The following is a 14,314-nucleotide window of genomic DNA, read 5'->3' on the forward strand; positions in this document are numbered from 1 at the left end:
CAAAAAAGCCTACTTGAGCCAGAGTTTCAGCTTGTTGGCTTCTCTGTGAAGCACACTTTCTCTATGTTAGCATTTACCATTTTTTTAATTGTTTGAACATCTACTTCACATTGGGTTATAAACTTCTAAGGGCAAGAGTTAGGTATTTTAAACTTTGTATCCTTGGTTCATTTCACTTAGTGAACACTTAAATATTTGTTGATTAAAGGGACAGTAAAATTCACATTTAAGCTAAACACAAAAATGGATTTATTCATCATCCCTTTTCAACTCTATCCTGCAAGTGTTATCACGATATCGTTTTCTTACCACCAAGGAAAATACAGCACATTCTTAGAAAGGCCTTGGGTGTTTATCTATCTTTATATTCTAGAACCATCCTTAGGTCATGCCTTATAAATCAGTCCCAAAGAGTTCTTCTGTGCCAGTTCCATTCCATGTCAATCAGCCCAAAAATAGTGAAGATCTCTTTGTGCCCTTCATATACTTGACTATTAACATTTCTTTGTCACCATCACTCTTTCCAAAGGGATAGCTGAAGTTTCTTAATTGGTCAGTATTTGAGCTATGTTGTATTTTTTTAAGTGTTTATTTCATATTGGTGTTTTAAACCCTAAATGTGACCAAGTATGCAAGAGAAATTAGGATAAGGCATCTTAAAATGTTCCTTTTCATAAAGCAGAATTTTAAGAGATAGGGTTATTTCAGAGACCATCCCCCCCATATTGTGTCAATGCTCCTTTAAGAATTACTAATCTCTCTCTTTTGACAGTGGTATTATTCAGCACGACTTGATTTTCTCCCTTCAACAAACAGAATGTGTCCTCAAACCAGTTGAATCTTCAGATATGAAAATGACTCAGCTATTCACCAAAGTTGAATCAGAAGATACAAGTAGTCTCTTTGATAAACTTAAGAAGGAACCTGATGCTTTAACTTTGCTGGCCCCAGCTGCTGGAGACACAATCATATCTTTAGATTTCGGCAGCAATGGTGGGTCTTTAGTTATTCTTCTGATTGACTAAAGACTGTCTGTTGCTATAAGCCCATTTTAACAGAATTTGGACATATTTTTGTTGGTATCATTTGGACATCATAGTCTTACATATTTTTCAAAGTATTTGTGTAAATATTTTGGCTCTTAACAATTTCTCAGCATTCCTGCTTCTGTCAATAGTGTTGGAAGTTGTGCTTCAAAGGGTTCTTGGTATTTCTTCTTCCCACTTTAATGTTTCTTAGTTACTCTATTTCTATATCCTATTGCCATATTTTTTCCACAACGTAGAAGTTATATTGCAGTAAGTGTAGTTCATTAAAAGATAAAAACCAGTCATAACATAATATCAAACATTGAAAATAAAAACTACTTTTCGAAGTTGGTGTAATTTTAATGAATATAAGGTATGAAAAGTTGGAATTGCAGGGCTCTTATGCCATAAGTATAATAGAAATTGTCAATAGTAGATTGGAAAGATAACTCAGACTTAATTAATACTTATTATATGTGTAAACTTCCTGGTTAAGGAAAATTTGGTAACATTTTTGAATGAATTAGACCTTTTGTAAAGGGGCATACATTTCTGTATATGTTAAAATCTAGGTATTCTTTAAATTGACTAATAATTTTTTTCCCTATAGACACAGAAACTGATGACCAACAACTTGAGGAAGTTCCATTGTATAATGATGTAATGCTTCCCTCATCCAATGAAAAATTACAGAATATAAATTTGGCAATGTCTCCATTACCTCCTTCTGAAACTCCAAAGCCACTTCGAAGTAGTGCTGACCCTGCACTCAATCAAGAAATTGTGTTAAAATTAGAGCCAAATCCAGAGTCACTGGAACTGTCTTTTACTATGCCCCAGATTCAGGATCAGCCAGCTAGTCCTTCTGATGGAAGCACTAGACAAAGTTCACCTGAGGTAGGTTCATGATAAAAGAAGAGGATAACTCACATTTTAATGTTCAGGAATGTATTTATAAAATGAGTAGAAAAAGTCTTAAATTTAGACATCAACAGATAATTATGTGTGTCCCTATCATTACTCCAGGCCCATTGTTACTGCCCTTTGAGTTGGAGGATTGTCAAGTAGCAAAAGTCTTATTTTAGTGAAGCTTAAAAGGGAAAGGACCCTAAGCTATTTGCATAATTTAGCCCAATTTCCATCACTGTTCTGGATTAGCATAACATGAAAATACCAAGTTCTTACACAGTGAATGCCTAATAACTATTTTTTTATTCAAGTTCTGTCTTGGTAATAGTTTTTCTGTAAGCACCGTGAAAATACTCCAGGGCTAGACTGAGACCAAGACTAAAGATGTCACATAGAGCTCTGTTTCTAAATCTAGAATGATTCCATTTCAGAGCCTCTTAGGTTTAAAACTATGCTCAGGAGTAGGGTAACTCAGACTTGAATATTACAACCTGTAGGCATAAATAGGTCTTAGGAAGTGGTGAATAATTTTACATTAAATATTTATCAATTGAGACTGGCAGGCAAAGAGTAGGAGATTTGACAACTCCCAGCCTTCTGGAGAATGTATTCTGTGCTGTGGTTGCTCTGCTTTACCCAGCATAAAAATCTATTGATTCTTTTCTTTTCTTTTTTTTAAATCTAACAAAGATGTTAAAATGAAGGAAACAAAAGTTTATGCTTAGACTATATATTTACAGTTTTCTGGTTAGGATCCTTGCTCAGAACTCCTAAAATAGTACTGCATTCATTAAGGTGAAGGCAAGTATAGAACTTAAGTATCCACACCCAAAATACATGTAAGATTTTTAGGTACATCTATGGAAGTGTGGCTTCTCAGAACAAAGGAAGATTCCAGTGAGTGTATCATACCTAATTACTGGCCAGTTAGGTACCATGTGGGAGTGAATTATAAGAGAGTTTTTTCTTCAGAAGAAACAGATAAATGTATCTTTTAGTCCTATTTTTATAAATGATGTTGTTACACAGTTAGAAATGTATATATTGGCAAAATTAGTTAAAAATGTAAGGTCAGAAGTTTAACTTCTCACTAGTTAGATAAAATGTGATGGAAGACACAGACTTTATTGTGTATTCTCTGAGGTGTGATTTGAGAATTCTGACCACTAGCAAAATAATATGCATGTTTCCTCAGGGAAAAGTAAACACATTGAATTCCTTTTACAGCCTAACAGTCCCAGTGAATATTGTTTTGATGTGGATAGTGATATGGTCAATGAATTTAAGCTGGAATTGGTAGAGAAACTTTTTGCTGAAGACACAGAAGCAAAGAATCCATTTTCCACCCAGGTACAGGAACATGTTTATTATATTTTCTATCAAAGTTTATTAATTTTTAGTTTGAAGTGATTTGGGGTTTAACTTGTGTTAACTTGTTGTTTTAAAGGACACTGATTTAGACCTGGAGATGTTAGCTCCTTATATCCCAATGGATGATGACTTCCAGTTACGTTCCTTCGATCAGCTGTCGCCACTGGAAAGCAGTTCTATAAGCCCTCAAAGTGCAAGCACAATTACAGTATTCCAGCTGACTCAAATGCAGGAACCTCTTGTTACCACTACCAGTACCACTGCTACCACTGATGAATTAAAAACAGTGACAAAAGATGATGGTATAGAAGACATTAAAATATTGATTGCATCCCCATCACCTACTCACGTACCTAAAGTAACTACTAGTACCACAACATCACCTTACAGTGATACTGGAAGTCGGACAGCCTCACCAAACAGAGCAGGAAAAGGAGTCATAGAACAGACAGAAAAATCTCATCCAAGAAGCCCTAATGTGTTATCTGTCACTTTGAGTCAAAGGTATTTACACATAGCATTCAAGTTACAGTTCTTTTATTATTTTTGAGAAGATATGTGTGGTGGTAACTTATTTCTAAACATAGCTAACTTTTGGAAAATATGCTTTAAGAACATCCAGTACCTTTTTAAAATATAATGTAGCCAGTAAGTTCTTAACTGTGCAAAATTGGCCCAGTTTCTTATAGTTGTTTAAATCAGACTAGTTAACTATCCTCATTGTTTTTGTCTCTTTGAGTTATTTTAAAGCTTACCTGAATAAAAGACCTTCCAACTTAAGGGTATTTCCAATTCCCCATTTCAAATTGAGCCCGATAGTCTTCAGTCCTCAGTATTCAATACAGGTATTTACAAGCCCTCTTCTAAAATTTATGTGTAATTGCTTTTATTTTTCATGACATATTAATAGAACATTAGCTATATTATAGGTTAAATTAGTGTTTAAGAGCTATAACATGAATCTAAGCATGATTTATGATGTTGCTTTTATGGAGTTAGTTTGAGCAAATACCTGTACACCACCCAAACTTTAATAATTTCTGTATATAATTTTTATAGTGGGATTTGATATTTCAAATTTGAGGCTGTACTCAAGAGGAAATAAGTTTTAGCTAGTCAGTGGGGCAGTATGAAGAAGAAAGAAACAATTCCTTTTCTACTGTGCCTTGACTGAACCAAATAACGACAGCAAGAAAAAAGCACTGCTATAACAAGAATTTATGGCTTTTTTTCTCTTGTCCTTCATCACTATTTTGACACAGAATGCTAGGAGGAACCTTTTCCCAGAACTAGGAAAAGATCTTGGGGCTTTAGAATAACAAAATACTTTTTTTAATGTAATGTTTATATTACTTTATAAATTAGTATGTCACCAACTGACTTTAGACTGAGTTCCTTAAGGCAGTGACAGTATCTTAGACATTTGAGTGGTGCTAATACTTAGTACAGTATGTAACGTGTGGTACTTTTCAGTAAATGGTTATTAGATGGATGATGAATATAGTTATAGAATTGGCAGTGACTTTGAATTTATAGTTTACTGTTAGCTACAGAGAACTATGGAATATTCAGTTTTCTGAACAACTGTGTACCTGTCAAAAGCATAGTGTAACATCTAGTCACTTTAGTAGGTTTTTTTCACATTAGTTCCAAAATACTATACACTAAACACTTCTAAGAGATGAACTTACCTTGAAGAAATAGTCTTTCTCTTTACTGCTACTGAAATGGTATTTACATGTCAGTAATACTTCATAAAGATAATGTATTTATATAGGAATTTTAAAACCTCCCTATCTATATAGTGAATGTTTTATAGACTTTTTAAAAAATAGAAACAAAACTGCATGTAGGAGAGCAATTTGAATAATGCTTATCCATACGGTATTCCTAACTATATGGAACAGAGCAAGGAGCCATTGTGATTGTGTATGGGTTGGGGGAAGGAGTTCTTGTAAAGACAAAACTTAACAGAATCCATGTGCCTGATGCATAAAATGATTCTTCACTATTTAATATTAAGTGCAGATAGTTCAGGTTTGATAACCAGATCAATACTGAGGACAGAGTGGCTTAATGGGAAAGATTACTGGGAGAGAGTGAGTATCAGTAGATCTAGAATGTACTTCCATAGCTGCAGCTAACTAGGTAACTTGCTTAAGGTCCCATTGCTAACAAGCTTCAGGTCTCATTTATAAGATGGGTGTTATATACCTCCTTATCTTGGAGGTGGGCATGATGCTAAAATGAACTAATGACATGCAATGTTCTATAAACAAAATCACTCTTCAAATGTGAAATTAATCTTGTATTCCTGTAGTCCCAATAATACCTGTATTATACTGGGTGAAATGAAGAGTCAGTATTTCACTTTAACCTAGAAAAATATCAATTTCGTTTTGTTCAGATCTATTTTATAAATAGGTAAATGCATATTTTAAGAAATTTTGTTTCAAAAATTGAGCTTTGACTTTTAAGATGATAAACTAATCAGGAAAGTTCTCATACATAAAACATATTCCTTAATGTTGACAAATAGGCATTATATGTTTTCAAAAAGTTAGTTGGATATTTTAAAAATAATAGTAAAGCAACCATTTTTTTTTTCAGAACCACCATTCCTGAGGAAGAACTAAATCCAAAGATACTAGCTTTGCAGAATGCTCAGAGAAAGCGAAAAATAGAACATGATGGTTCACTTTTTCAAGCAGTAGGAATTGTAAGTGTGAAAGTACATGCTTGTTTTTCTGTTCTAGCTAATGTGCCATGTATAAGTAATTCTTTATTTCTTCCAAATACAAGAGTTGTATTTTCAGAGGTTAAATATTGTTTCTTCCACTTTGTATGCACTACTTCATAGAAATAAATTGAATGAATACAATCTCGTTGTAAAAATTCCCAACAATACAGATGAATTTTAAGTAAAAAGTGAATTTCTTCACTCTCACCACCAGTCTTGTTCTCTTCCCTTTCAGTTACTTTCCCATCTTTACCCCCAAAAAACAGTAGTTAATGTTAAATCAGGGATTGTGTAATCCATATTGATGTTTTCAGAGCATTTTAACTAGAAAGCATTTACAGAAACAATTGCCATAGTGGCAAATGATTTTATCATAGTACTAAGAGGAAATAAAATAATTTAGGACCGTTATTTAAGAAATTTGCCTGCATACTGTTATTAAACTGATTTGAGTTTTTGATTATATAAAAATTCAACATAGTAAAATTGAAGTAACTTTACTGTTTTTAGGGAACATTATTACAGCAGCCAGACGATCGTGCAACTACTACGTCACTTTCTTGGAAACGCGTAAAAGGATGCAAATCTAGTGAACACAGTGGAATGGAGCAAAAGACAATTATTTTAATACCCTCTGGTTAGTTTATTCTTTCTACCCTTGAACATCCCACAGAGAATTAAAATATATGAAACTTTATTTAGAAGGCTTACTCTCAGTGAGAGTGATTTTCGTTCTTTAGCATCATTAAAAGTAATGTTAGCATTTTATCTACTGGTGGTAATGGAGGAATAGCTATTTCAAGATGGAACTTTTAATTTTTAGTAATTATATTTTATTTATCTGTGTCTTTATCTAGCAATATTAAATAGAAGCTGAAACTTGTACATTTTTATGCCTTTTTCAAAACTGATTTATCACTCCTTTGTGCCATCATGTCTTTTAAATGCTTCTGACAGCACCAGTAACACTTTATTGCACTTGCTTATTTACATAGCTGTGCTTTCGTTCTAAAACCACAGACTAAACCATAGATTAAAGACCCAGAGCTTATTTGCTTCAGTTTCTTGCAATATTTATAGCATAGTAAATGTTCAATAATATTCATTGACTAGGTGAATGAATACTTAGGCATGTCTTTGTTTTTCAGATTTAGCATGTAGACTGCTGGGGCAATCAATGGATGAGAGTGGATTACCACAACTGACCAGTTATGATTGTGAAGTTAATGCTCCTATACAAGGCAGCAGAAACCTACTGCAGGGTGAAGAATTACTCAGAGCTTTGGATCAAGTTAACTGAGCTTTTTCATAATCTCATTCCTTTTTTTGGACACTGGTGGCTCATTACCTAAAGCAGTCTATTTATATTTTCTATATCTAATTTTAGAAGCCTGGCTACAATACTGCACAAACTTGGTTAGTTCAATCTTGATCCCCTTTCTACTTCATTTACATTAATGCTCTTTTTTAGTACATTCTTTAACGCCAGATCACAGCACATTTTCACAGTTCCTTGGTATTTAAGCCATTACATTGCAGTAGTATCATTTTTAAAATGCACCTTTTTATTTATTTATTTTGGGCTAGGGAGTTTTGTCCCTTATCGAATTATTTTTAATAAGATGCCAATATAATTTTTTTGAAGGAGGCAGTAACCTTTCATCATGATCAGTTTGAAAAATTTTTACTCAGTTTTTTCACATTTTACATAAATAATGATTTGCCAGCAGTACATGGTAGCCACAATTGCACAATATATTTTCTTAAAAAAATACCAGCAGTTACTCATGCAATATATTCTGCATTTATAAAACTAGTTTTTAAGAAGAAAATTTTTTTTTGGCCTATGAAATTGTTAAACCTGGAACATGACTTTGTTAATCATATAATAATGATTCTTAAATGCTTGTATGGTTTATTATTTAAATGGGTAAAGCCATTTACATGATATAGAAAGATATGCATATATCTGGAAGGTATGTGACATTTATTTGGATAAAATTCTCAATTCAGAGAAATGATCTGATGTTTCTGTAGTCACTTTGCCAGCTCAAAAGAAAACAATATCCTATCTGTAGTTGTGGAAGTTTATGCTAATATTGTGTAATTGATATTAAACCTAAATGTTCTGCCCACCCTGTTGGTATAAAGATATTTTGAGCAGATTGTGAACAAGAAAAAAATCATGCTTTGTTAGCAAAATTGCCTAGTATGTTAATTTGCTCAAAATTTGATGTTTGGTTTTATGCACTTTGTCGCTATTAACATCCTTCTGTTTTCATATAGATTTCAATAATTGAGTAATTTTAGAAGCATTATTTTAGAAATATATAGTTGTCACAGTAAACTTCTTGTTTTTCTATGTGCATTGTACAAATTTTCCATTCCTTTTGCTTTTTGTGGTTGGATCTAACACTAACTGTATTGTTTTGTTACATCAAATAAACATCTTCTGTGGACCAGGCCCCCTTTGATCAACTTTTATTGTAAAATATTTGCTTCAAGTGCCTCCAGCTCATAAAATTGATTACCAACAATTTAATTATCTTATGAAAATTACGTAAATAATTATTCCTATTTATTTATCATCTTAATGTATACTCTGTCCCTAAATGTCAAGTAAAAGCAAACTATAATGTTCCACTGTATAAAATATGCTTTTAGAAATTTGTCATTTTTTAAAGTTATGAACCTATTAAAGTAAAGCCATTTTTAATACTTTAATCCTATGTGAATGGGATGAGTAAAACAAATCCTGAACATTATAGTTACATAATGTTGTAAGGGCTAGAAGTGCCTTTAAAGATTTCCAATCTATTCCCATTTCATAGATGAAGAAATGTAGACCTCAAATGGTAATTGACTTGTCTAAGTTTTCAAGGTAATAAATGATACACCAAAGATTTAAACTTAGGTCTTCTGACTCTAATCTGAAACTAGAACAAACCTTGCATTTTTTTTGTTTTGTTTTAATGATACTGTATATATTTTTTAAATAACTTTACTCATTTTTCCTATATTTTATTTATAGAACAGCTATCTTTCTGATTATAAAAGTAATATATTCTCACTTTTTAAAAACAAGCACAAAAAGATGAAAAATCACTGTGAACCTCTGCACCTAGAAGTAAATGTTTTTTATGGACAAATTACATAGGCAGTACCAGAGCCTTAGGTCCTGGTGTTACAAGAACAAAATATCCTGAACAAAATAAACTAAACCCCAGATCTTAGGTGGCTCTTCTCTTAGACTGAAAAAAATATTAATTGTTATAACATGAAAATTTGGGAACAAAAATTTGTAATAGAAAGACTTAATCCAAGATTTTGGGGGCATATGTATACTTCACTGTAAATACTACAGTCCAAAGCACATCTGTATTTCATTACGTATAGTATAGAGATGGAATGTTAGAATAAAATAGTTGCTTAATATTTTCAGGTCAAAATAGCAAAAATTCTTGCTTATTTTGGTAGCAAATTAGCTCTAGTTGAAAACTAGAAGTTTATATATAGTTTTCAAATATTAATAAGTGGTCAGGTTATGTAACGACCAGGAGAAAATGACTTGTTAAAAGCAATGATTTAGAAGAGAAAACCACTTTAAAGGACCATAGGACTGGAAGAAAATAAGTACCCACCTCTTGGTCATTCACCACCCCTGGAGTATTTGAAGCTGTCTTCCCAGTATTTGTGCCTCTCTCTGAGACTGTCGCTTACTACTTTATAATGCCTTTCTCTGAAGTATAACCCTGCTCTAGCAACTAGAATTCTGTAATAGCTTTTCTCTCCTTCCTATGCATGCCTATCACTTTCCTACTTTGCTGGTGCTGCTATATTATTTTAACACCTGAACAAAGTATGGTAAGGGAGTTTAGTATGTTTTGTTCTTTAGTTCTAAGCCCTACCTTTAGCTTTGGTACTAAGAGTTCCACAGACAGCTTACCACAGCTAAGTACAACGGCTTTTAGACTATGAGTTTAAAATGAATCTGACATCTATTAGGTATTATATGTTAGACTTTGTGCTAAGATTTTGCATGTTATCTCTCAGTCTTCAAAAAAACACATGTGAATTTATCTCATTTTATAGGTAAGGAAACAGTTTTGGAGAGGTAGCTCAAGGTTCAAAGCATCTGAGCAGGCCATCAGTGACTCCAAAGCCCATGGTGCGGAATACCGTAGGGTGTCAGCCAGTTCAGTAGAACATACCCTTTTCCCTGTTTAAATAGCAAACGGGGGGTGCCTGGGTTAAGCCTCTGCCTTCTGCTCAGGTCATGGTCCCAGGGTCCTGGGATTGAGCCCCACATCAGGCTCTCTGCTCAGCAGGGAGCCTTCTTCCCCTCTCTCTGCCTGCTGCTCTGCCTACTTGTGATCTGTCAAATAAATAAAATCTTTAAAAAAAATAGCAATCAGGTGGGGTGAGGGCAATGGAATCATAGAGAACAATTAGGGTATGTCCTAAGTGAGAAATGGCAAGACATGAAATGAGTAAAAATGGTGTTCTAAAGGGCTATTGAATTTTGAGTCTGATCTAGAGATTCAGGTGTCTGGTGATGAAAAACATTAACTCACAGGTAAAAGAGGTGATTTATGGGAAGGAAGCCTGTTAATGAGCTATAAAAGGTTATACCAATGTATGATAATAGTTCTCCCAGGGCTGTTCGACTTAATGGCATAATAGACCTGTTTATTTTCTTTTAAGTCTGTATAACTTTGCAGCTACCACTCGGAATAGCTCTTTTTCCCCTACAACCCCTAAAATACAGAAAAGATGAACTTAAAGTTGCTGGCTTTGCAAAAACTTAAACATTTAGATTCTAAAAATTGAGATTTCTAGTATAGCAACATCAGAAAAAAAGGTGCAAAGAATATGGAATCTTTTTTTTTTTTTTTAAGGATTTTGGTTAAATAAAACCTTTGCCAATATAATGCCAACTGGAAACAACAAAAGTGTAACGGAAAAAATCTTTCACTCAGGTTTGTTTGTTTTTTTAGGTCTGCCACTAACCACTTTACTCGTATTTCATCCCTTAAAAATAGCGCTGAACCTGTTGTCCCAGATCGTTTTACAGATCGTTGTTCGATCTGTAGAATTTGATATGAAATAGTCTCCCTGTACAATAAAAGCTATACGTTAACCACAGCCCCTCCTGTCAAACGCCTTCTGGAGCTTTGTTGTGTTCACACCTTTCAGAGGTCTGGACATAATTTTCTTACCTGTAGTGGACGGTTTTATCCAAGAAGCTGCCCAGACACCCGATCTCCTTGTACTATTTAATTTCTTTTATTCCCTTTTCTCGGCTCCATGATCCGGGACGGAGAGGAAAGACAGGTGCCTGAGAGCAGCACTGATCAGACAGACCCTCGTCGGGGAAAATAACAAGCGGAAGGGACCGGCCACCCCCTTCTATCCCTGGTGCCGCTGGTACTACATGTTAAGGATGCGAAACACAAGCCGCTGGGAGAAACTTCCTCAAACCCCGCCTTCCCCCCTGCAGGCCCCGCCCCGGTACGTGCTCGGGCGCAGCACCACAGCACCGCAGCCCCGGGCCCCCGCCCTCGTCTCCCAGGCGGGGTTCATTCTGTGGGGGTGTTGCTCCGGCGTCCGCCTACGTGTAAGAGCTCATGTGGGAGGCGCGGGCCCCTCCCAGCCTCTGGCGGGGCATGCGGGGTGCGCTAGTGGTCAGCAGTGCCCTTTGTCTCCGCTGATTTGTCCAATTGTGATGCCTGGCCCTTGCCCAAACTTTCCTTGGGATGAGCCGGTTGGGAGATTCAGGGCATAGAGACTCAGTGTGTTGCTGTGGAGCTGTCTGTGGAACTCCCAAATATTTTGGGGTGGGAAGCTGTGCTTTATGGAATAGAAAAATATCTGAGGTCTCCTAACAGATTGAAGCTTGCTTAACATTATAACAGGTTTTTAAAAATTAATCATCTATTAATCTGGTCAGAAATAGAGGACTCTTTCGGTTATTTACATGTATTTCTCATAAAGCACTCAAAGATTTAATTAATTTTATTTATTTCATTTATTTATTTATTTATTTATTTGACAGAGAGAAATCACAAGAAGGCAGAGAGGAGGCAGGCGCAGAGAGGGGGAAGCAGGCTCCCTGCTGAGCAGAGGCCTGATGTGGGTCTCTATCCCATGACCTGAGTGGAAGGCAGAGGCTTAACCCACTGAGCCACCCAGGCGCCCCAGATTTAGTTAATTTTAATAAAGCACTTTGAGATATCCCTGATTAAGTTAATTGGAATTTTAGCTGCCCTAGGTGTTGTTTTGCTTTTTATTTGTTGTGTTTTTTGAATATTGTGTGCCAGCATCCTATTGAGGCCAGCTATTGAGAATCTTTTGGGAGAAAATAATCTAGTTGGACAGAAGTGAGGTGAGTTTATGGAATACGGAGAAGCTTGGGGCATTAAACTTAATCTCCTGTAATTAGTGTGTTAAAATTGTGCAGTCTGTAGTAAGACAACAAAGGTATTGTTTCAATTAATAACCTCATCTGTGCATATCCACAGTTGTCAACATTTTACATTTTATTTTAAATTCTTTCCTTCAGGAAAATTTGCTGTTCATGGTTTTTCCAAATAGAATATCGAAGAAAGTAAGAGTCCATTTTTAAAAAGTGATTGAGGTGGTTTAAATATGTTTTACTAATAAAAATTGATATGTGGCCTTAAACTTTTGTGTTTGTATTAATTTATTTAGGGAAGTGCCATTTAAAGAGTCCTAAAACTTTTTTGGTCTTATGGATGCTTAATAATCATAAACTGGCAACTCTCCACAGAGCAGAGCAAGCTGAGGCGGTGGGGAGTGGGCAATGTTTATCACCAAGGGCAATGCATTTTAAAAAGTTGAGAAACATCATATCTATATCTATATCTATGTATCTTCTCACAAGTACATGAGAATTCTGTCAGTCAAACCTATTTTTAGAGATCTTTGAAACATTAAGAAACACTTTCTAGAACTCCTTTTCAAATATTTTTGGATAATATTTGCTCTTTGAAACAGATTTTTTTTTTTAAATGGTTCTACACAACTGCTATGATAAACACAGGAACTCTGAACAGCTGTGGGATTAACCATCATAAACTGTTTCCTGATTTCCCACTCTGCTGGTAGAATATTGAAAGCAAGAACAAAAGCATAAGCAAAAAATGAGGTATTAACAAAGTAGAGAGAAGCCAGCACAACCTGGGTAGGTGCTATGCCTCCTCCCAGGCAAATTCGACTGCAAATACTTGTCACCACTGTGAACTTCCATGTCACTACAACTTTAGCTTTCTTAACTTCTTGGGTTTTTTTTTTTTTTTTAAGCTTCCTTGGTCATTTATGCACGTCTTATCTCCCCTACTAAAGTTCTTAGTTCCTTTGAGTGGGATTCCATATGATTCATCTTTGATTGCTCCTTAAAACCTTCCACTCTGTTTACACAAGGACAACCCACACATGATCAAAGGTGGGAAATATCTCTTGTGACAGGAGGACCAGAGAAGAATTATCACTGGAAAAAGAGAATGGAGAAAACAGGACTATTTTCTAGTCTTCCAGTGAAATCCATTCATTCAGTGAATAGTTACTGAGGGTTGAGTGAGTCCAAGGGTTTTGCTGTTTAGAATGTTTGCTTCCTCTCAACAGTCATATGTTGAAACCTAACCTACAAGATAATACTGTTAGGAAGTAGGGCCTTTGGGCAGTGTTTAGATCATGAGTGTAGAGCTTCATGAAAGAGATTTGTGCCCTTATAAAACAGATGTTTCTCTCTCTCCCCACCCTCATGATTTAATCACTGCCCAAAGGCCCCACTTCCTAACACCATCATCTTGGAGGTTAGATTTCAGCATAGGAATGTTCACAACTTCTCCTGAGAGCTCCTTTGCTTCCTTTGGCCATGTGAGAATTCAGTGAAAAGTCAGTGATCTTCAACTGTAACAGGGTTCTCACCGGCCTCCAGAACTGTGAGGAAAAAGGTTTGTTATTTATAAGTTCCCCAGTTTATGCTTTTTTTCTTAAAGAAGCTTGAACAGACCAGGACAATGTTATTCTAAGAACTGTAGGTGATACAAATATTCCAGAATGTGGTGCCTACCATCAACAGCCCCCTGTATGAGCTACTCACACAGTCAGCTGTTTACTGAGCAAAACATGATTGAAAACTAAATAGAATGTTTACTGGCCATTTAATGTGTTCTGGGCCACCATTACCTTTTCTTTCCATGAATTGTTTCTAGCTTGATAATCTGTATCCAGACTATACTGC

General features: G+C 35.2%; 1 protein-coding gene across 1 annotated transcript in view; it reads left to right on the forward strand.

The window, feature by feature from the left end:
* Positions 1-8,512, forward strand: part of HIF1A (hypoxia inducible factor 1 subunit alpha) — a 40,877-nt gene extending 32,365 nt beyond the window's left edge. Inside the window, exons 9-15 of the mRNA XM_004738887.3 lie at positions 773-993; positions 1,639-1,925; positions 3,165-3,287; positions 3,385-3,812; positions 5,919-6,027; positions 6,559-6,685; positions 7,197-8,512. Of these exons, the coding sequence (XP_004738944.1) occupies positions 773-993; positions 1,639-1,925; positions 3,165-3,287; positions 3,385-3,812; positions 5,919-6,027; positions 6,559-6,685; positions 7,197-7,348 (1,447 nt within the window). The 3' untranslated portion in view covers positions 7,349-8,512. The remainder of the gene's footprint in view (positions 1-772; positions 994-1,638; positions 1,926-3,164; positions 3,288-3,384; positions 3,813-5,918; positions 6,028-6,558; positions 6,686-7,196) is intronic.
* The last annotated feature ends 5,802 nt before the right edge of the window (positions 8,513-14,314 follow it).

The sequence above is a fragment of the Mustela putorius genome, unplaced genomic scaffold (genome assembly GCF_011764305.1).
Source record: "Mustela putorius furo isolate JIRA1106 unplaced genomic scaffold, ASM1176430v1.1 tig00000129_pilon_pilon_pilon, whole genome shotgun sequence".
NCBI lineage: Eukaryota > Metazoa > Chordata > Mammalia > Carnivora > Mustelidae > Mustela > Mustela putorius.